Source organism: Balaenoptera acutorostrata, chromosome 5 (assembly GCF_949987535.1).
Source record: "Balaenoptera acutorostrata chromosome 5, mBalAcu1.1, whole genome shotgun sequence".
NCBI classification, from domain to species: Eukaryota; Metazoa; Chordata; class Mammalia; order Artiodactyla; family Balaenopteridae; genus Balaenoptera; species Balaenoptera acutorostrata.
In genome coordinates, this window is record NC_080068.1 from 14,296,128 (window position 1) to 14,318,496 (window position 22,369).

The window sequence follows — 22,369 nt, forward strand, 5'->3', positions numbered from 1 at the left end:
TCGTTTGAAACAAAATTCTTATTGCTATACTAGTACCAAGATAATTATGGTATGTTCCTACCAAATGCCCTGTCACTCTGGTATTAGGTTGCACCTTAGCTACCTGTAGCTCACTTTTATTCCTGCTTCTGCCCTCATTATTTTTTTTAACTTATTTATTTATTTTTGTTTATTTATTTATTTTTGGCTGCGTTGGGTCTTTGTTGCTGCACGTGGGTTTTCTCTAGTTGCGGTGAGCGGGGGCTACTCTTCATTGCGGTGCGCAGGCTTCTCGTTGCGGTGGCTTCTCTTGTTGCGGAGCACGGGCTCTAGGCGCGCCGGCTTCAGCAGTTGTGGCTCGCGGGCTCTAGAGCAAAGGCTCAGTAGGTGTGGTGCACGGGCTTAGTTGCTCCGCGGCATGTGGGATCTTCTAGGACCAGGGATCGAACCCATGTCCCCTGCATTGGCAGGTGGATTCTTAACCACTGCCCGACCAAGGAAGCCCCCCTCACTATTTATTTACGCTTTTGCTTTAGCTTTTACAAATGGTAGAATTAGCTCAGTAGTTGTAGGATATTCCAGAAAATTCTTCCCTTCAAATAGCAATTTTTAAATGCATCATTTTATGCAGCAGAAGTGTAGAGCAAAAAGGAATTACCATGATCTCACTCTTTTCCATAGAGTACATGATACACACCGACAACATAAAACTCAATAAAATGCAGATTAAATTTTGCTGAAAGATATCATTAGAAATTGTCACAAATATTCCTCTAACAAACACGACCCATAACGTATTTTTTGCCACACAGTTTTGCACATGATGGAAACGGTGACCTGCAAGAGTATTCCCAATACTCTTGCCCAATGTTAGTGTTAGTTGCAAAGACCCCCAGGAAATCATTAGCAAACGCCATCTAGAGACAGACCAAAAGGTCAGAGGTAAACGTAACATGACATTCATGGCCCGTGATTGTGGAGGGCTGTGGGTATTTGTTCTTGTTCAATATATACTATAGTGCTTCAAGGCATCTGCTCCCATTCTCAGAGGTTAGTGAGTTTGAAGCACGCCAGCATCTAATTTTGAACAGTATTCCAAAGACACATATTTGTTCTTAAATGTCAGTCATTAGGGTTGGACACCTACACAAATTCAATGAGTTCCAGTGAAGTGGCAATTGGTTCTCCAAGTTAGAAAATATAGAGTGGCTCAGAAACTCAAATATAAGGAAATCGACCATCAATTTAGAGACGAATAACCTGGGACAAGTAGATACAATCTGTAACTCAAAGATTGATTTGGAAATCCTGGAGCATTATTCTGTAAAAGAGAAAGCTGAAAACATATTCAGCTATCCAAAAGCATGAAATTTATTCTATTTGAATACAAATAGAAATCTCTCTCTCTCTCTCTCTGTCTCTCACACACACACGCGCGTGCACACACACACACACACACACTCACACACACTCACACACAGCCACTTAAAGCAAATCTAGCAAAATAAATACAGAGAAGAGTCAGCATCTTGCAGTAGAAATAACATGGTTTTGGGAGCCGGTCAGATCTACATTTGAATTCTATCTCTATCCCTCACTGTGCCACACTGAGCTAGTCCTTTATTCCCTCTACTTAAGTTTTCTTACCTGTAAAATGGGTGAAATAGTTCTGAGCATGAGGCATTGCTGTAAGGATACTGTGTGCCAACTGCCTAGCATGTATGTAGTAGACACTCAGTAAGTAATGACTATTACAAATACTAACTTTTAAGTATACATCTACTTAAACATGTTGTTTATACAAAACGTAATTATTTTATAAAAATATTTAAGCCTTGCCACCTAAAAGAACATAGGCTTAAGGCTTGTAACATATTGACATTTTTAAAAAACTAAATGATTATATGACTGTCTAGCAATGTAATTTAATTTGTCTTTGATGGAATTGCTAGATTTTTTTTCTCAGTGAAAACAAAAATAGCATTGCCCTATCACTAGCAATGTCCACCTTTCCTTCAGTAATGATTTTTGTCTTCTCATGATCTATGTAAGCGTCATACACTCTTAAAGCAATTCTCCTTACATATTACATCTTAATGTTAAGAAACAACAAAATAAGAAAAGCAACTTGGCATTTGTATTTACATATATTACTTTTTGCTTCTTTTAACTTTATTTCCACTTGAAAATATTCAGTACTCTTTCTTGTGTCTCCCTGCTCTCCCAACAATCAAGGTCTCTCCAGGACCTTTCCAAGCAAACAGATATCCCTTATGGTACAGTCCTGGACTCGGCGGTGTACGAACACGTTCGCATGAAGGGAATGAATCCTTTTGAGAGGGACAGCATGTATTCCCAAATGTGGCGGATGATCAACCGAAGCAATGGATCAGAGAATAACGTTCTGGAATCCCAAGCAGGCATTCAAAAGGTACCGGCCATAGTTCTTCATTCATAGTCTACCGTTCTGTCCCCCATATTGGAATTGCTAAACTGAGTTTGGTTTACTTCCTTTTTTAAATTTTAACTTTGACATAGAGTTCTCAGTTAAATTATACCTTTTATTGATTTAAGAAGATTTTGAGGTAACTCGCTGTACCAGTAGAGGGAATTGACAGATTTCTGTGGTGTGTCTAAAGGATCCTTTTCCAATGGGATTCCAAAGCTAGAAAACATGAGCTGGTATTTTGTTCAGAACAGGGTCAGGGACATATACACATGAAGACTTGAAAAGATTTTGACAAATCCCATTCCAAATATCATTCAGGTTATCCAGTTGTTTCAAATGATGCAGGGTATTTTCTACACTGCATTTGTTTTTCGATGAAAAGTTTATGTTATGATTATGTGAAGCTCTCTGTGAGTAAAAGTTAATCTTCTCCACAAATAAGGCTTCTACAAAAGTCTGTTTCTGTTTCCAAAGGTGAAAATATTTATTTGTATCTTATTTTTATAACACCATCATTTAGAATTATTTAAAAAAAAAAAAAACTTAGAAAGCAGTCCTTTGTGTAAAAAACATGAAGCTAGTTTTTATTCTGGGCCGTGGTTTATAAACATCTACACAGAAGTAATTCTTTCTTCCTCAGGCCCCATCAGCCTCCATGAGAGAACTGAATGATTTTTGCTTAAAATTTTCCCAGTGGCTATTACAGTGAAAAATCATAAGGGTTGACATTCAATAAGTAATTATGGGATGACTGAATGAATGAATGAATGTCTAATAACAGCATCAATGATGGTATATACTTTTTTTTCTGTAACCTTTCACAGCAGAATAATTTGGACTCCAAGTCTGAGTTCCCTGTTCAAAAGGCAAACTCAATAATACCATGTTGGAGAATGTTGTGATGACTATAAAAGTTATTCTGCCACAGGATCTAGCACTATTCTGTGCCTTTTCATATGTTTTCCTTTATCTGCTGTTGCTATTGCAATGGTTCCTAGCATCACCCTGGTAATTTTTTCAGTCACTACACTGATATCATTATTTAAAAACTGATAATGGTGACATAAACCTCTTCGCAAGTACTAATGATGCTTTTAAATAAGAGAATGTCCTTGAAATGTTATCAATGGCCTCTAACTCCTTCATCCTCATTATATTAATTCCAGTTTCCCAGGGCCCAGGTATTGATCCTCTTGTCTTTGTCCAGAGGCCCATTGGCTTTTAGAAATTAAACACAGTACCCTCCAATTACTGGGGGCACGGAGTGGGGGGCAGATGAGATTGGGCAGGTGAATGGACCTATACTATATGTTGTCTGGGGGAGAAGGGAGGATAGATTTTAGGATTTACTAGGTACTCATTGTATGTGAATGAATTTAAGCCTCAGAATAATGGTTTTGGGAAGAGTTATTTTCCTTCATATTGTCTACTGTTAAAAACAATTTTGCTTTCTTGCGTATAAGTATAAATTGAAGTTCACAATTTGTATTTCTATCCATTTTAGATCCAAAGCTCCTCACACTTTACAACTTTTTTCTATACCATAACATTCCAGAGAAAATTCATTTTCTTTTCTCCAGACATACAGATTCAGAATAAAAATAACTTTTAAACGTACATATTCACCAATTCATTATTTATTCATTCATTCATCCAATATTTGCTAAGTAACAATTATGTACCAGGCACTGAGGTAGGAACTGGAGGTAAACTCAACCACAGAGGAATGACCACTGGATTCATGAAATACAGGGTCTGGTGGGAGAGAGAGAAAAGGAAACTAAAATACATGATCAAACAAAATGACTTAAATTGTGACAAATGCTATCAAAAAGACAAATAGGGTGCTATTGTAGAAATTAAGAAGGAAATCTATTTGAGAAACAGTGATCAGGTAAGTTCCCAGAGGACATAAGATATTATCTATGATCTGCCTGATGAAGAGCTGATCATGTAGAAGAGAGGGTGACAAAGCATCCAGGCAATGCTTAGTATAAGCTAAGCTCTGAAGGTCCATTCAAGAAACCAATTTAAAATCAACATGAACTGGAGACTATTGAATGAGAAAATGTGGAATAAGGTTAGTATGCAGGGGGTAGATCAAGTAGGACCTTGCCCATTATTAAGAACTCGGAGTTTATTTGAATGGCAAAAAATGCTACTGAAATAGGGAAATGTCATGATTCATTTTTATCTGTCAAGGTCACCGTAACTGATATATGGGAATTGGGTAAGAGTATGCAAAGAATAGAAATAGTGAGACCATAAGAAACTTGTAACTTTCTGAAGTAGCCAGTCAAGTAAATAAGACCTCGTTTTATTTTTTATTCCCATGTTCTTACACACACACACACACACACACACACACACACCATTACCCTTCATTCTTTATATTAATACAAACTGGTAACACTTCCTACATCCTGGTATTTTCAATATAATATATAAATCATAGAGACATAGGACATCAGTTGCTACATAGAAGCTTTAAGCCGTCATGTATGTAAGATATACATATATATCTTCTAAGGTCTTCAGTGTTCTTTAAGAAAACCTCTTTTAAGTATGTACATACAGTTTCCTACATTTTCTGGGGAGTTTTTTTTTTAATTATTATTTATTTATTTATTTATTTATTTTTGGCTGTGTTGGGTCTTCGTTTCTGTGCGAGGGCTTCCTCTAGTTGCAGCAAGCGGGGGCCACTCTTCATCGCGGTGCGCGGGCCTCTCACTATCGCGGCCTCTCTTGTTGTGGAGCACAGGCTCCAGACGCACAGGCTCAGTAGTTGTGGCTCACGGGCCCAGTTGCTCCGCGGCATGTGGGATCTTCCCAGACCAGGGCTCGAACCTGGGTCCCCTGCATTGGCAGGCAGACTCTCAACCACTGCGCCACCAGGGAAGCCCTGGGTTGTTTTTTTTTTTTTTTAATTTAAGTTATTTGACCATATGGAATTTAATTTGACACGTGTAAATGTAAAAATAAACTGTAAATATTCACACTGAGAAAATTCCTGAGATTCTATGAAATAAAATTGTTTTAGACTCAGCTACTGACAATCTTGCAGCATATGCTGGGAAATTTAGTCACTCTTTAGGCTTTCATGTTTCTTTTTATTTAAATATGTAGCCATTCCATCGCCTTTCAACTTGGGCTAGTGTTTCTTATGCTGTTGTTAAATGTCATACATTTTAAAAATAAAAAGCTATTATGAAGAGTAGAAAGAACTCTGGTTTTAGAAAAAACTATCTGGTTTTCTTTCTTGGTTCTTCCAGTTCTCAGCTGTATAACGTTGGGCAAATCACTTGGTTTCTCTAAGACTCACTCTACTCAGCTGTAGAATTATCACAGTGTGAGAATTAAAAGCCTGGGCTTTGTAGGCATACAAACTAGGTGTATATCCAGTTCATTTTTTTAAGTAAAATGTGTAAATGTGACTAGTTACTTAAAATCTCTGAGGCTCAGAATTTTTATCATCATGTTGAGAATTTCTACCTCTTATGTTTTTTGTCATTATTAAATATATATATGTAAAAGCATCAATAAATAGTTCGATTAGAATAATAAACTCTTAAGATGATCCTGAAGTTTACATGAAAGAATGTATGTGTGAGTGATTTGTTATTACAAAGCATTATTATTTGATATTTCCTAAGGTTAACCTAAAATTATGACATAATAAAAAAGATAATGCAATAGAAGTAAGAGAAGTAGAGAAGCAATTTCTATTCCCTGATAGTCTGCTGATAAAGAGGGCTTATGATTTTAAAACTGCAAGTCAAGTCCCCAAGTGTTTATTACACCCCATATACTCAGTTTTCAGATTTACTAGAGGAGTAGTGAAGAATGTTTTTATTAATTTATAATGGAAAATATCAAAGTGAAATTTGCTGATTGTATATATTTCTTTCAACCAATATCAGAGACAGCTGAACATTGATTAGACAGAGACTAGGTAGTTATAATAAAATGTATTTTGGTTCAGTTTTCAAGGTCTTAGCCAGCGTTTATTAAAACACAAAACCAACCAACCAACAAACAATAGCCTCTCACCTGCTAAAGCTCACTGGAGTTCATGAGATTGAGAACTACAAGACATGAAATGTGGCTGGTGGACTCTTCCTCAAGTAACCGGTCTTGCACACACATCTCACACAGCAGCTTCGTGTTCTCTGTCACTGATTTCTAATTTGTGCAGGCAGAAAAGACCTCAGAGGTCTTCTAGGTCAATATTCCGCAAAAGACCAAACTTCTACCTTTGACAGGAATTCATATATATAGTAACTCCCTTCCAGCAAAGACTGCATCACTGTGAAAACAATCCTCCCAATCTAGGTGTAACTTTGAATAGATCCCATTAATGCCTCAGGTTGTGCTTGTTTCTAATCGTGCTACCAGTCTCATTAAGTTTCTCTTACTTGAAGGTAGATCCTGGTCGCTTCTAACATCTTTGCTCTGCTCATACCAAAGAAACCTGTATAAATGAGGATTAGGTAAATGAGTTCTGATCTGCTCTTCTTGGGAGACATTTTGCCTGTACCACTCTAGCCTAATTAAACTAGAAGAAATGTTTCTGCCTTCCTCTTCCTAGTACGTTTTGCATAAGTAGGAAAAAATGTGATTTGAAAAATATAACTGAGTTCTTTAATGAATTCATTCAACAATTATTTATTGATCAAAACACCCAGTGTTTTGATCACTGAAGTGAACATAAATGAAAAACAAAAATGCCTCATGGAGTTTACATTCTAGTGGAGGGGGCAGACAATAAACGAGATAAATATGCTGTATTTCAGCAGTGAGAAGAGTTAAGGAGAAAAACAGAGTTGGAGAGAAAAGAAGAGGGACATGGAAACAGAGATGGTCAGGCTTGTTAGATCAGGTGGCCAGGGAAAGCTTCACTAAGAAGCTTTGGAGAGAGAGAGAGGTGTATATCTGGGTGAAGTGTTTGCAGGCAGAGGGTCAGCTAGTGCAAAGGCCCTGAGGTGGGAACATGCCTGGATGGTCTAAGACTATGAAGGGGGCCAGGGTAGCTCTAGAAGTAAAGGGGGCTATCAGGAGTGCAGCAATGTCAGAGGGGTAGAGGGCCGGAGGGCAGGGAGGAAACATAGCACATACGGTCTTGTTACTCGCAGCTAGTCCTGTGAACCAGCAACTTCAGCATCGCCTGAGAGCTTGTTAGAAATGCAGACTCTTAGGCCCCACCTGTGCCCTTCTGGATGGGAATCTCCTTCTAACGAGATTCCCAGGTGATTCATATGCATGCTAAAGTCTGAGAAGTGCTCATACAGGGCCGTAGAGGGCATTCTAAGCGGGCTTTTACTCTGTGTGAGATATGAAACTCAGGAGTGTTTTGAACAGAGAGTACGTAACATGATCTAACTCATACTTTGGCAAATCGCATGGCTGCTGTATTGAGAAAAGCTGGAGGTGACAGTGCGGAAGCTGGAAACCAGTTAGGAGGCCACGATGGTGACTCGGCAACATTCCAAAACTACAGCAATGGAAAACCATCCCTGTTAAAACCCAAATACATCTTGGAAGACTATGGTTTTAAGTAGCTATTAGCATTAGCACATTAATGGAATTTGGTCTGTCAGATTATTTTGAGAGAGACTGGAACACAAGACAGGTAATTTTTAAGAATTGATAGAGAAACTTCTACATCACAGGTAAGCATCTGACCAGGAATAAAGGATCTCTGTGTAGCACTGAAATAGAAAAGTCCCTGGTTAATAAGAGGGCAGTGTCCATTTCCTGATAGCCTGTTATATCTCAGGGGGTGAATGACAAATTATTCTAAAACCTCAGCAATAAAGACTACTAGGGAAGAGAAGAAAGTCAGTATTGGTAGGATAACTCCTGTCCTAGCCGAAGGATCCCAGTGATAACTACATAATACTTCAGACTATATATTTCAAAGGGGATATAAACTCTGATGGATGCTATGGCAACAGGAAGTGGGTAGCAGTGCTGGCAGCAGCCATATTCAATCAGAAAGATAACATCAATCTGTAAGGTTGTCTGCTTAAGTCCCAGAGCACTATGGGGGAGGGGGACTTGACAAGGTACAGGTGGGGCGTCAAGGCTCCAGCCAAGCCACTGGGCTTCAGGGCCCAGCTTTAATCTTAGCTGGAAAACTGGAGTGTTGAAATGAATACCAAAACAAAAGGCTGATCATATCACATGGGCCAATATTAAGGATTTTAGAGGACTGGAGCAGAAAGAAAAATTCCAGACACTCTTCAATGGTGAAGTAAGCCTACCCAATTTGTTCACCTCTGGCTGAAAAACTGGGTGGATTGAACCTGTTGTTTTACTTACTCATTCAACACATATTCATTGAGCACCTATTATTTACCAGGAACTGTTCTAGGCACCTGGAGACACACCAAAATAAGCAAAGTCCCTGCCCAAATGGAGATTGTACTGTAGTGGAGAGAAAACAATAGACAAGCACATACATGTGTGCTATAAAGAAAAACTGGAAGACTGAGCATGAAAGGGAGCAGAGGCAAGAAGAGGGGTGTTGCCGTCACAGAGTGGGTGGTCTCAGAAGCCATCTGAGAAAGTGAAAGGGGATAGTTTATGAGCCATGAAAATAGTGGGGAGAAAAGGAGGATGGGAAGTACTTTAGCAGAAGGAACATTGCAAAATTCCCAAGGCAGAAGCTAGTTTGACGTGATGGAGAGGAATGTCAAAGAGACCCATGTGGCTGGAGCAGGGTGCAAGGGGGTGGGAGGAAACGGGGGTGGGAGGTCAGAGAAGTAAGAGATAAGATTGGAGTGGGAGTTAGGCAGGATGGAGTCTGTTAAAAATGTGGATGCTTGGATCCCACTAAAATTCCAATCATATCTTTTTTTAATTTTTATTTTATATTGGAGTGTAGTTGATTAACAATGTTGTGTTAGTTTCAGGTGTGCAGCAAAGTGACTCAGTTATACATATACATGTATCTATTCTTTTTCAAATTCTTTTCCCAATTAGGTTGTTAAAGAATATTTGAGCAGAGTTCCCTGTGCTTGCTATACAGAAGGTCCTTGTTGGTTTTCTGTTTTAAATACAGCAGCATGTACATGTCAATCCCAACTCCCAGTCTATTCCTAACCCCCACCCTTCCCTCCTGGTAACCATGAATTCGTTCTCTAAGTCTGTGTGAGTTTGTTCCTGTTTTGAAAGTAAGTTCAATTGTATATATTTTTTAGATTCCACATATAAGCTAGATCATATGATACTTGTCTTTCCCTGTCTGACTTAGTTCACTTAGTATGATAATCTCCAAGTCCATCCGTGTTGCTGCAAAATGGCATTATTTCATTCTTTTTAATGGCTAAGTAATATTCCACTGTATATATGTACCACATCTTCTTTATCCATTCATCTGTCGAATTGGTACAGCCGCTATGGAGAAGAGTATGGAGGTTCCTTAAGAAACTAAAAATACAGTTACCATATGATCCAGCAATTCCACTCCTGGGCATATATCCAGTGAAAAACATGGTTTGAAAGGATACATACACCCCAATGTTCATTGCAGTGCTGTTTACAATAGCCAAGACATGGAAACAACCTAAATGTCCAACCAATTGTATCTTTTTTTAAGCTATAATTGACATATAACATTATCTTAGATTCAGGTGTACAACATAATGATTCAGTGTTTGTATATATTGCAAAATGATCACCACAGTAAGTCTACTTCATATCCATCAACGTAGTTACAGATTTGGTTTTTTTGTGATGAAAATTTTTAAGGTTTATTCTCTCAGCAACTTTCAAATATGCAATACAGTATTATTAACTATGGTCACCATGCTGTATATTACATCCCTATGACTTACTTATTTTATAACTGGAAGTTTGTACCTTTTGACCCTTTTTACCCATTGTAATCTTAATTGGGGAATGGAAGGCATCTGAATATCTTAAATCATTTCAGGTGATACTTTTTTTTTAACATATTTATTGGAGTATAATTGGTTTACAATGGTGTGTTAGTTTCTGCTTTATAACAAAGTGAATCAGCTATACGTATACATATATCCCCATGTCCCCTCCCTCTTGCATCTCCCTCCCACCCTCCCTATCCCACCCCTCTAGGTGGTCACAAAGCACTGAGCTGATCTCCCTGTGCTATGTGGCTACTTCCCACTAGCTATCTATTTTACATTTGGTAGTGTATATAAGTCCATGCCACTCTCTCACTTTGTCCCAGCTTACCCTTCCCCCTCCCCATGTCCTCAAGTCCATTCTCTATGTCTGCATCTTTATTCCTGTCCTGCCCCTAAGTCTTTCAGAACCATTTTTTGTTTTTTTTTTTTAGATTCCATGTATGTGTGTTAGCATATGGTATTTGTTTTTCTCTTTCTGACTTACTTCACTCTGTATGACAGACACTAGGTCCATCCACCTCACTACAAATAACTCAATTTCGTTTCTTTTTATGGCTGAGTAATATTCCATTGTATACATGTGCCACATCTTCTTTATCCATTCATCTGTCTATGGACACTTAGGTTGCTTCCATGTCCTGGCTATTTTAAATAGAGCTGCAATGAACATTGTGGTACATGACTCTTTTTGAATTATGGTTTTCTCAGGGTATATGCCCAGTAGTGGGATTGCTGGGTCGTATGGTAGTTCTATTTTTAGTTTTTTAAGGAACCTCCATACTGTTCTCCATAGTGGCTGTATCAGTTTACATTCCCACCAACAATGCAAGAGAGTTCCCTTTTCTCCACACCCTTTCCAGCATTTATTGTTTGTAGATTTTTTGATGATGGCCATTCTGACTGGTGTGAGGTGACACCTCATTGTAGTTTTGATTTGCATTTCTCTAATGATTAGTGATGTTGAGCATCCTTTCATGTGTTTGTTGGCAATCTGTATATCTTCTTTGGAAAAATGTCTATTTAAGTCTTCTGCCCATTTTTAGATTGAGTTGTTTGTTTTTTTTTTGATATTGAGCTGCATGAGCTGCTTGTAAATTTTGGAGATTAATCCTTTGTCAGTTGCTTCATTTGCAAATATTTTCTCCCATTCTGAGGGTTGTCTTTTCATCTTGTTTATGGTTCCCTTTACTGTGCAAAAGCTTTTAAGTTTCATTAGGTCCCATTTATTCATTTTTGTTTTTATTTCCATTTCTCTAGGAGGTGGGTCAAAAAGGATCTTGCTGTGATTTATGTCACAGAGTGTTCTGCCTATATTTTCCTCTAAGTGTTTTATAGTATCTGGCCTTACATTTAGGTCTTTAATCCATTTTAAGTTTATTTTTGTGTGTGGTGTTAGGGAGTGTTCTAATTTCATTCTTTTACATGTAGCTGTCCAGTTTTCTCAGCACCACTTATTGAAGAGGCTGTCTTTTCTCCATTGTATATTCTTGCCTCCTTTATCAAAAATAAGGTGACCATATGTGTGTGGGTTTATCTCTGGGCTTTCTGTCCTGTTCTATTGATCTATATTTCTGTTTTTGTGACAGTGCCATACTGTCTTGATTACTGTAGCTTTGTAGTGTAGTCTGAAGTCAGGCAGCCTGATTCCTCCAGCTCCATTTTTCTTTCTCAAGATTGCTTTGGCTATTCAGGGTCTTTTGTGTTTCCATACAGATTGTGCCATTTTTTGTTCTATTTCAGGTGGTTCTGATTCAAAATAAAGGTTGAAAATCAGTGTTATAATATTTTGAAGCCATTTAAATGACTTTGGCTTTTACTCTGAGATAGGAAGTCAAGGAAGGGTTGAGGACAGAAGAGTGACATGATCTGATTTACTTTTTCAAGGTCCATTCTAGGTGCTGTATAGAAAATAGGCAAGGGCTAGAAGCAGGGAGACCAGTGTGGAGGACACTGTAATCATCCAAGTGAGAAATGATGGTGGGTAGACCAGAGTGGTTATGGTGGAAGTGGTGAGAAGTGGTTGAATCTGAATATATTGTGAAGGTAGCTCTGACAAGATTTTCTAAAAGATTGAATGTGGGGTATGAAAAAGAGGAGTTAAAGATGAGTCCAATGTCTTTGGCTTAAGTAAATGGAAGAATAAAGTTGCCATTTATTGAGACTGAGAAAACTATGGGAAGAGCAGATTTTAAAAGCCAAATGAAAAATTGCCTTTGGCATGATAGTTAATATGAAATGCTTCTTAATTATCCAGGCAAAGATGCCAAGAGAATTGCTGCAGATATGAGTTGGATGTTTAGGAGAAAGTTCTAGCTGGAGATAAATGTTTGGGGATGACTAGCATAGTGTTTGCCTTTTAAAGTCATAAGACTCCATGATATCACTACAGATGTGGGTGCATCTAGAGAAGACAGATTGCTAAACTAATCCCTGGGACAATTTGGTATTTAGAGGAGGGAGAGATAAAAAGGGTATAACAGAGTCAGGGAATGATCAGCCAGTGAGGCAGGAGAAAAACAAGAGTGTTTTTTTTTTTTTAGAAGCCAAGTGAAAAAAGTGTTTCAAGGAATCTCAAATGAACAACTGTCAAATGATGCTCATGGAGCAAGTATAATGAAGACTAAGAATTAATGATTTATTTGGTGACCAGTAGTCACTGGTGACCTTGACAAGAGCAGATCTGGTAGAGTGAAAGGAGAAGGAATTAAGATTAGATTGGAGAGAAAAAAAGAACAAGGAAGGAGGCAATGGAGATTATGAGAATAGGCACTTTTTAAAGTTTTCTTCAAAGGAAATGCTGAAGAATGGGAGGGGTTCCTTGAGTGGGATATGAAGTTCAGGGAAACTTTTTATGAAGGAGCATACACAATGTCTGTATACTGATGGGATGATATAGTAAGACGGGAAAACTCATCATGCAGGAGAGAGACAGGGAACTGCTGAGATCCAGTGCACAAGAGGAGGGTTTGGATTTAGGAACATAATCCATCCATAGTAAGAGGAGAGAGGGTAGAGCATATGTACATACATTCAGATAGGTTGGAAGATATGGTGGTAGGAGCACATGGGAGTTCATTTTTGACTGCTTGTATTTACTGAAAGAAATGGGAACCAAGGTTATCACCAAAATGTAAGAACACAGAGATTCTGGAGATTTAAAGAAAGAGAAAGTAAGAATGGTTGTCCTGGAGAATGGGAGGAACAGTAGACTAGTGAAATGTAATGGGACTCCCAGACAAGACTAAAGACCCCTTTGCAACAGTGTTCGTGACTGTAAATTGGGACCAATCAGCGTGATTGTGGGGGATTCTCTAGCCTCCCTATCTTCAGCTGCCTGAGCGTAAACATGGAGTCAAGAGAGCAGACTTCATCACAATTGGTGTTTGCCAGATAAGCATGGTAGAAGACAATGAGGTGGGAGAGTTAAGAGTATATGTAAAGAAATTATCTCTGTTATGAATCATGGAATCTGAGCTGTATAGGAAGAGAGTTATAACACAAGGAAATTGAGGCTACCAAAAGGGTGGCATGAGCAATGGACTTAGGTCTAGATGGGACTGAAGCATTGTTGGAGTCAGTGAGCCAGAAGGATGGGATTGGAAATAACATGAAGTTGGTTCTGAGATGACACATCTGAAATTGAGATGATGAGGAGAATTCTGGCATTGGAGATGATACGACATGAGAGTGGGTGGCCTGAGGTGGGAGAAAAGACACGATCTTTGGAGAAGAAGAAGCCAAGAGACTGAGAAGCCAAGTACTGGGAAAGAATGTCTATGTGAATAATCAAATCACCAAGAATAACCACAGAACTAGAATTTGAGGGTGACAGAGAAGCAAGTGATAAAATCTTCAAGCAAGTTTGGAGGAGTGACAGAATCAGCAGATGACTGCAGTAAGAATGAGTAGCAGGTAGTAGAGTCTGATAACATGAGCTTCAAAGCTAGAGGACTTTAGAGACAAGGGTCCAGAATTGGTTCAAGGGGCAAGGAGAACACCTACCCTGACCCAGCCACAGTGATATGACTGTTGTAGAAGAGAAAAATAGCCACCACTTGAGACGACCAAAGGCAATGTGGTATCCCCAGAGGAGAAGCAGGTTCTACTTAGCAAAAGAAAGTAAAAGGAAATTTAAAAAAAAACAGATTGAGGGTATAGGCAGGGTAACTGTATGTCCTGGTTTGGGACAACCTTGATTTTGCCAGGTGTCCCACTCTCAGGATTATTCCCATCAAAACAGTAAATTGTATGATCTCCCTAGATATAGGGATCATGGTGATGGTAGGGTTCCGTAGATCAGAGTGGAAGAGTCTGGACAGCTGGAGAGGAATGGGAAAATTGGTCAAAACAAGGCAGTGTGCAGAATCAAATCAATAAGTGATGAGGAGTGACCTGGAAGTCTTAGATTTTTCATGATGATGGACACTCAGAGATCTAGAAACAATATGGACTTTAGGCTCTAGACAGATTGGCTAGGTGGTGAATGGGAGATGAGAGGAGGGGTGAGCATGTTGCCAGGGTCACAGTGACAATGGCAGGGTGGAGGCCTGACAAAGAGCAGTCTTACCAGGGGCCGAAAGATGTGAGGGCATTACTTCCTACAGCCGAGGGACTCTGGGAGAGGTAGCATCTGACAAGCGAGAACCAAGTTCATAAAAGAAAAAGAAAGCTACGAGTAGGAAACAAATTTCAACTGCTACTTAGTTTTACATATAATAATTTTTAGTCTTATGTGCTTCAAACCCATGAACTACACTGGCCATATTCTCTTCTGGTTCTTCCATTCCCCTTCCTCTTCGAGCGCTATAGCATCATTCGGCATTGAGTAAAAATGCCAGAGTAGATGACAATTCATGAGCCAGCAGCAGAGAGAGGGTAAGAGCTAACTTGAGCTTCAGTAAGTGATGTAATATACTGACTAGGTGCATGACCTTAACACTGGGGTTAAGCCCTTATCATAGAAATGAATAATCAGACTGAATACAACTTGAGGGAAAAACAAGACAACATACTAAACAGCTTGGGTCTATGAAAATGCCAAGAATCCTGGGCTGTCATGCCATGGGGTTTAGAGGTAGCAGTGCATTTGCTACATTTGTCCTTTTGCCAAATGATTCAAATAAATATATGGTTCACTTTAGCACTTCACCCTGCAGCTGGGAGCTCAGATCCCACTGGCATATTTTCTGCTCTCCGGGAATCAGAGTTTTTAGGTCAGTGTCAGTTATCACACAGTGAAAGAAGAGAACCAGTGAAAGAATGGAAAAATACATAGAGATCATTTCCAGCAGCCCTGCCAGGGCATTTCTGATGCCTGGGATTGGGGTTTTTTTCTTAATTAGTATTATTTTTTAAAACTTATTTTTGTTTCCAATAGTCTTCATGGATGTTTGAAATCAATCAGTCTTGATTAGATCTTTTCTCAGAGAGGAAAGGAGAAACCTAAAACCATGTATTTCTTAGGCAATCCTAAGCATTTTAACTTGAGTTAGAATATATCAGGTCTTATAGCAATCAAAGCAAACTACTATAAATAAAGATTTTTTTTCTAGATGCCCAGAAAAAAAATATATGTATAATTCTACAAATTAAAGTAAAAATAATAAAGCGGTGTCATATATATAAAGATGATACTACTAACCCACCATTAACAGAGCATGTACTTTAAAAATTGCTTTTTTTATCTAGTGATTTAATCCATGATGAAAGCTAGACCTGCTCCAAGTCTTCTTTTAATTAGTTACATCTGATTCCAATTCATCTATTCATTCACTCATTCCTTTAATCTACAAACATTTATTCAGTGGCTAATAAGTACCAGAAACTACGTATCTTAGGTACGGAGGATGCAGAGATGGATTAGTTTAGTGAGGATGGGGCAGTAGAATGCAGATTAGCAGTTACCCCACAGAGAGATATACGAGGTATTATGAGGACACAGCAAAAGGGAACGTAGTGTAGCCTGGGGGATGAGGCTGGTTCAGATCACAAAGGCTTCCAAAAGGAGTAATGTCAAACTTAGAATAAGCAGGATGTAATTAAGTAAAGGAGAGAGAGGAATAAGTAGGATAGGGAGGAGACAGCTGGAACAAAAGCATGGAGGTGAGCAGAATAGTGTACGTGCAGAAAACAAAAAGCAATTACAGTTAGATATAAGGTGCTTGTATTAGGGTTTTCTAGAGAAATGGGACCAATAAGATAGACATAGATATAGATACAGATATATAGATATAGATATAAAGATATATCCCTATATATAATTATATCCTATATATAGTTTTATGTATAATGATAAATATCTATAGCCGTATATATTTTATATACATATATACATACATATATATGTGTGTGTATATACATACAGACACACATAAAATGAGATTTATTATAAGAAATTGGCTCATGAGATGACAGAGGCTGAGAAGTCCCAGGATCTGCTGTCTATAAGCTGGAGACCGAGGAAAGCCAATGATGTAAATTTCAGCCTGAGGCAAAGGCCTAAGAACCAGGAGTGCTGATGGTATAAATCCCAGACCATGGGCAGGAGCAGACTGATGTCTTGGCTGAAGCAGTCAGACCAAAAGAGAGAATTCAACCTTCCTCTACGTTATTGTTCTACTCTGGCCTTCAATAGATTAGGTAGTGCCCACCCACACTGGGGAGGACAGTCTACTTTACTTAGTCCACCAATTCTCAGACACACTCAGAAATAATGTTTCACCAGATATCTGGGCATTCTATGGCCCAGTCAACTTGACACAGAAAATTAACCAACACAGAGCTACAGTAAAGTGAAGGGAGGTGATAGGAGGCGCAGTCTGTGCTATGGAGCAAAGACATCCACTGGGCCGTATATCATCTGAACCTGCTAATTGGATGTTAATTGTATAGTTTTAGCTAAATGAGCAAGAAGGTGTGAAAAGCATTACTAAAAATATTTGCAAAGAAAGTTCTGGGTCGAAAAGAAGATACAGTCACCTTGGGCCTCAGTTTTCTTCCTTATCTTTAAAACGGTGAAAATGGAATGATGAGTTCTGAGGTTTCTTCTGGAGCGAATATTCAGTGAGTCTTTGGACCCTGATTTCAGACTGTTTAGAAGCCACATGAGAGAAGTGCGCCTCCCAGGAAATGGCAGAGGCCCCTAGTGGGAGCCTCGGCTGTCAGTCCTGATTTAACACATCCTTGTTCTCAAGCCAAAATATTCTACAGAAGAATTCCAACTTTATCATTCCCCAGGATGAAAACAAATGAATAGGTGCATCTTTGTTTCCTGGTGGTTCCGTTATGTTCAGAAACTTCTTTATCCAACAAATAGTTTAAATGGCCCTTTGCCTTGGTTTAGTTCTTACCCTCAAAGTTACTTCCCAAACTGGAATGTGCATATACATTTTAAAAATTTCTGTTGGAAACATGCCAAAAAGTAAAAATTATAATTCCGCCATAAATTTAAAATTACCCCATTCCACCCATCCAATTTTACCCTCAGTTAACCTTCATTAATAGCAGGCTGATCATCTTCGAGACTTTCTTCTGTACCTAGGCACACACATGCATGCAGTTTTTTATTTGGTTTCCATTTTGACTTTTTAAAAAATGAAATGTTCTCTTGCCTTTGTCTTTTTCAATTTCTGTCATAAACATCTTTCAGGTTAGCATATATATATTAGAACATATAATATATAATTTTAAAACCTTCAAAATATTCCATGAACTACTATCATTTATCAAATCATTGCCCTTGATAAACACTTTTAATGTTTTGTACATTTTCTCCCAAAAGCAGCTATGATGAACATTTATTTATATATCTGTATTTTTTTTTAAATAAATATAGTCATAAAAGTGGGATTCTGGGTTAGAGCATGTGCATTTACAAATTTAATTACCACTCTCAAAGTAGTCTCTAAAAATGTACCAATTTCTACAGAAGAGAGACCTATGTTTTCCCACTTTCTTGCCTGAGTTGCCAGAATTAAATTACATTACTCTTTTATTTTTTCATTTTTGCCAAAGTGATGAATGGAAACTAATTTATTTTTATTTTTGCTTTTCTGATTCATAAGGATGAACATTTTTTCAAATGTATATTAGCTTTTGTAAGTCATCTATATATTGCTAAGTTATTTCTTTTGTGCCTTTTTCTGTTGACTTAATTGTTCTTATCAATTTTATACCACTTTAAAAAATATTGATGATAGCACTTTGTCTTTTTTGTTACTCTGCCTTTAACCCTTCAGGCTTTTCTATTCCAATCCATGCTCGCATCTGCATTTACACTGTCAGTTAAGCAGATGTACTGGCAAGCAAACCCAATTTAGTTAGGTCTTAATATAAATCCACATGCCCAGTGTACACTTCATAAGACAGCGTTTCTTTTGCCAGACAGCACTTTCAAAGAGCAGCATTTACTTTTTGAAAAAATGGGAAAAGCTAAATGGTTTTCTAAATATGCTTCTGAGCTGTCCACTGTTTGCAATCTTTCTCTTTACCCCTAAGACTACTAATATTATATAAATAAGAATTTTATAAAACTTTGTTTCCTGGTGAAAGACATACTGAGAAGGCTCAAAATTTTTGAAATGTTTTTCTATGGACATTTTTAATTAAGATACTGGACGTTCATGCCTGTATATTTGTTTCCATTAAATTAAGCTGTAGACCTTAACACATACTTTGAATTTTTAGTTTTTTATGAAACCTGCCTTTCCTCAGTAGGAAATTAGGAGCCTATGTAAGCTTCATTTGCATTCTTGTGGGTCCCAGCCCCTAGGTGTCCTTTCATCTCCTCAAAGGGTCCTCTCCTCTCACTCTTAACTAATGTGTTCAGTGTTCCACTATGATTTTCTTCTTTTCAACTACTGAATTCGCTTCTCCTACTAAGGCATAAATGCCATGATTACTAGCTTATCCTTCTTGTTTTTATGCTTCTCAGATTAATTGTCATCTTGGGTACTAAAGCTTCTGATTACAAATTCCTCTTTTCTTATTAAATATCCATAACTCTATTATTTTCCTTATTTAAATCAATAATATTTTGCAAAATCCTTTAGGGCTCTGCCCTCTGGTACCAACTCAGCCTGGGAAATAGTAAAACAAAATTTCAATGCCTTGATAGTATTTTGGGGCAATAAATACAATACAACATAAAACCATACTTATGTTTGGTAGAAAATAACCTGTGTTTTCAATTTTCCCTTTATTTCTTCTATTACAAATAATATGAAATACTGGAATCCAAAAGTGAAAAATAGGTTTTAGAAAACATAAGCAAGGATAGATGATGTCATAAGGAATTGATTTGTGATATAATCTGAACACATCATAATAATAGTTTCCATATTTAACATTCAATATATACATTTGATTGAAATTTAAATTTTTATTTATTTATTTTAAGTTGTGGTAAAATACATGTAACATAAAATTTACCACCTTAATCATTTTAAGTATAGAGTTTAGTAGAATTAAATCACATTTTTCTACATGTGTCACCACCATCCATCCCTAGAACTGTTTTCATTTTGCAGAACTAAAATTCTGTAACCATTCAACAAATACTCCTCATTCCCCTCTTCCCCAAGCCCCTGGAAAGCACCATTCTGCTTTCTGCCTTTATGAATTTGACTACTTCAGGGACCTCATATAAGTAGAATCATACAGAATTTTTCCTTTTGTGACTGGCTTATTTCACTTAATATAATGTCCTCAGGGTTCATCCATGTTGTAGCACATGTCAGAATGTTTTTCCTTTTTAAGACTGAGTGATATTTTATTGTATGTGTATACCATATTTTGCTCATCTGTTCATTCATTTAAAGGCACTTGGGTTTCTTCATCTTCTGGCTATTTTGAATAATGCTGCAGTGAACATGGTGGTACAAATATATTTGAGTCCCTTCTTTCAATTAAGTATATCTCCAGAAGTGGGATTTCTGGATCATATGGTAACTCTATTTTTAATATTTTGAGGAACCGCATACTGATTTCGTAGTGACTGTACCATTGTACATTCCCACCAGTGGTGCACAAGGTCTCCACATCTTCACCGTCACTTATTCTGATTTTTTTTTTTTTTAGTAACCATCCTAATGGGTATAAGAAGGAACATATAAATTTATGTTCTATTTTAATATTTATTTTTAAGAAGTACTATTTTTGGCTAACAAACTTGAATCACTATAATCTCTATCATTTACTTCGGTAGAAATTAGACTGTGCTGGGTATCATACAAAGCCCAGCATCCATGAGAGGTAAAACTCAATCCAACTCACAAAAATGGCTCATCCAGTAGTGATTCTCAAAGACAGAAGAGACCAATAACCTAACAACCTACCTGCAGCAAGTGAGGCAAATCAGAGGCAGGTATAGTTCAACAAAACAAAACAAAAGCAAAACCCATCCTATTCTGACACACCCAATTGAGAACTTCTGGTTTTCCTAAACTCTCTGGGAATTACCCATTTCCCATTGTTATCCCCAGAATTCATCACAGATCTGTCAGTTTAATCATTTTACTTTATAGATGAGAAAATTATACCTAAAAAGCTTAAGTGATTTACCTAAGGCCACACAGCTAATTAATGTCAAGATTTATGACTACTGCCCACATCTCCTAACTCCTGGTCATTTTTGTTCTTTCTTCCACAGTAACAGAACTTTAGTCTCTAACGTCCTCCCAAAGCTAATTAAAATTCACATCACAGTTTGAGTGGTTCTCAAAGTTTAGAAGGCACTAAGAATTACCGAGGGAAGCTGCATAAAAGGCTTATTTCCAAACTCTAAACTCAGATATTAAGATTCACTGGGTCTGGGATGAGACCAAAAGAATTAAATTTTTAACAAGCAATCCAAGTGTTTCTGATTGTTCACAGATTATCTTCTGAGAATCCCTTTTTGGACATTATTTACAAGCCCTTGTTCTTGGGCCATTGATCCGCAAGTCTGGAGACCTGCAGCTTCAACACCACCTGGGAATTTGTGAGAAATATAAATTCTTAAACTACTCCAGAATTACCTAATCAGAGACTCTTGGGGTTAGGCTGGGAAATTGTATCAAGCTCCTCAGGTGATTTGGGTGCAACTAGAGAACCATGGCCTATGCTCTACTTTAGCCCAGGCAAGCTACTCACTTTATTCTCACTTTATTTATTGCATTCCAACCAGAGGACTTAAGTATCCAGAGCTTCAGGTACATCTAGGTAATCTGAAATCTTTTATCACCTTAATTGATACTACTTGGCTTTTTCAAGTGTGTACACGGTTTTCGTGAATGTTTCAACACTAAGGAACAAAACCTTCACTATCTTTACTCCTTACCTGCAATTAATCAGAAAGTAGAGGTTAAGTGAGGCGCACATCAAGTGGCAAATGTTGCCTCTCCTCTTGTGACAGCATTTATTTTTTAGGAACACGACAACACTTATCTGCTTGTTGTACATCTCCACCTCATGCCCTGCCAGCGCCTCTGCCAGCAGTACGTCTGACATGGAACTAATTATCTTTCTCTGCAAGTTGATGCTTATCTTTCTGTATTCTTTATTTCTGTTAAAAGCGCCAATACCCTCCCTGTCATCCAGCCTGGAAACTGAGGAGTCATTTTCATTGCTTTCATCTTTCTTCCCAGAGCCAATTAATTGCTTTATCAGTTCAACATCTCTCCCATTTGTCCCTCCTTTACCTTTCTACTTCCAATTTAGTAATTCATGTCATTATTGCTGCCCTCCTGGACTACACAAATAGCTACCTGTTCGGCCCCCTCCCCGCAATTAATCTTCCCTCAGCATAGTTCTGATAGCGATCCATCTTTGCTCAAAAGCGTTTGTGTTCCACTTTATCTCAAGTGCAATTTGTTTATCCTAACATTCAAAGGTCTCTACAATTTGGCATTATGCTTCCTTTCAATCTTCATTTATTCATTTTTTCCATTCAAAAAATATTTATTGAGCACCTGTTCTGTACTGAACATTTATCTAAGTAACGTCTTTTCTCTATCATATGCCTTATATTGCTATTAAACTAAGTTACTGGCTTTCTTTTAAATGCCTCAATATT

General features: G+C 37.8%; 1 protein-coding gene across 2 annotated transcripts in view; it reads left to right on the top strand.

Moving 5' to 3' along the window:
* Positions 1-22,369, top strand: part of GRID2 (glutamate ionotropic receptor delta type subunit 2) — a 1,428,522-nt gene that overhangs the window by 1,171,643 nt on the left and 234,510 nt on the right. For both annotated transcript variants that reach the window (XM_057547452.1, XM_007184090.2), the window contains exon 13: positions 2,215-2,410. In XM_057547452.1, the coding sequence (XP_057403435.1) occupies positions 2,215-2,410 (196 nt within the window). The remainder of the gene's footprint in view (positions 1-2,214; positions 2,411-22,369) is intronic.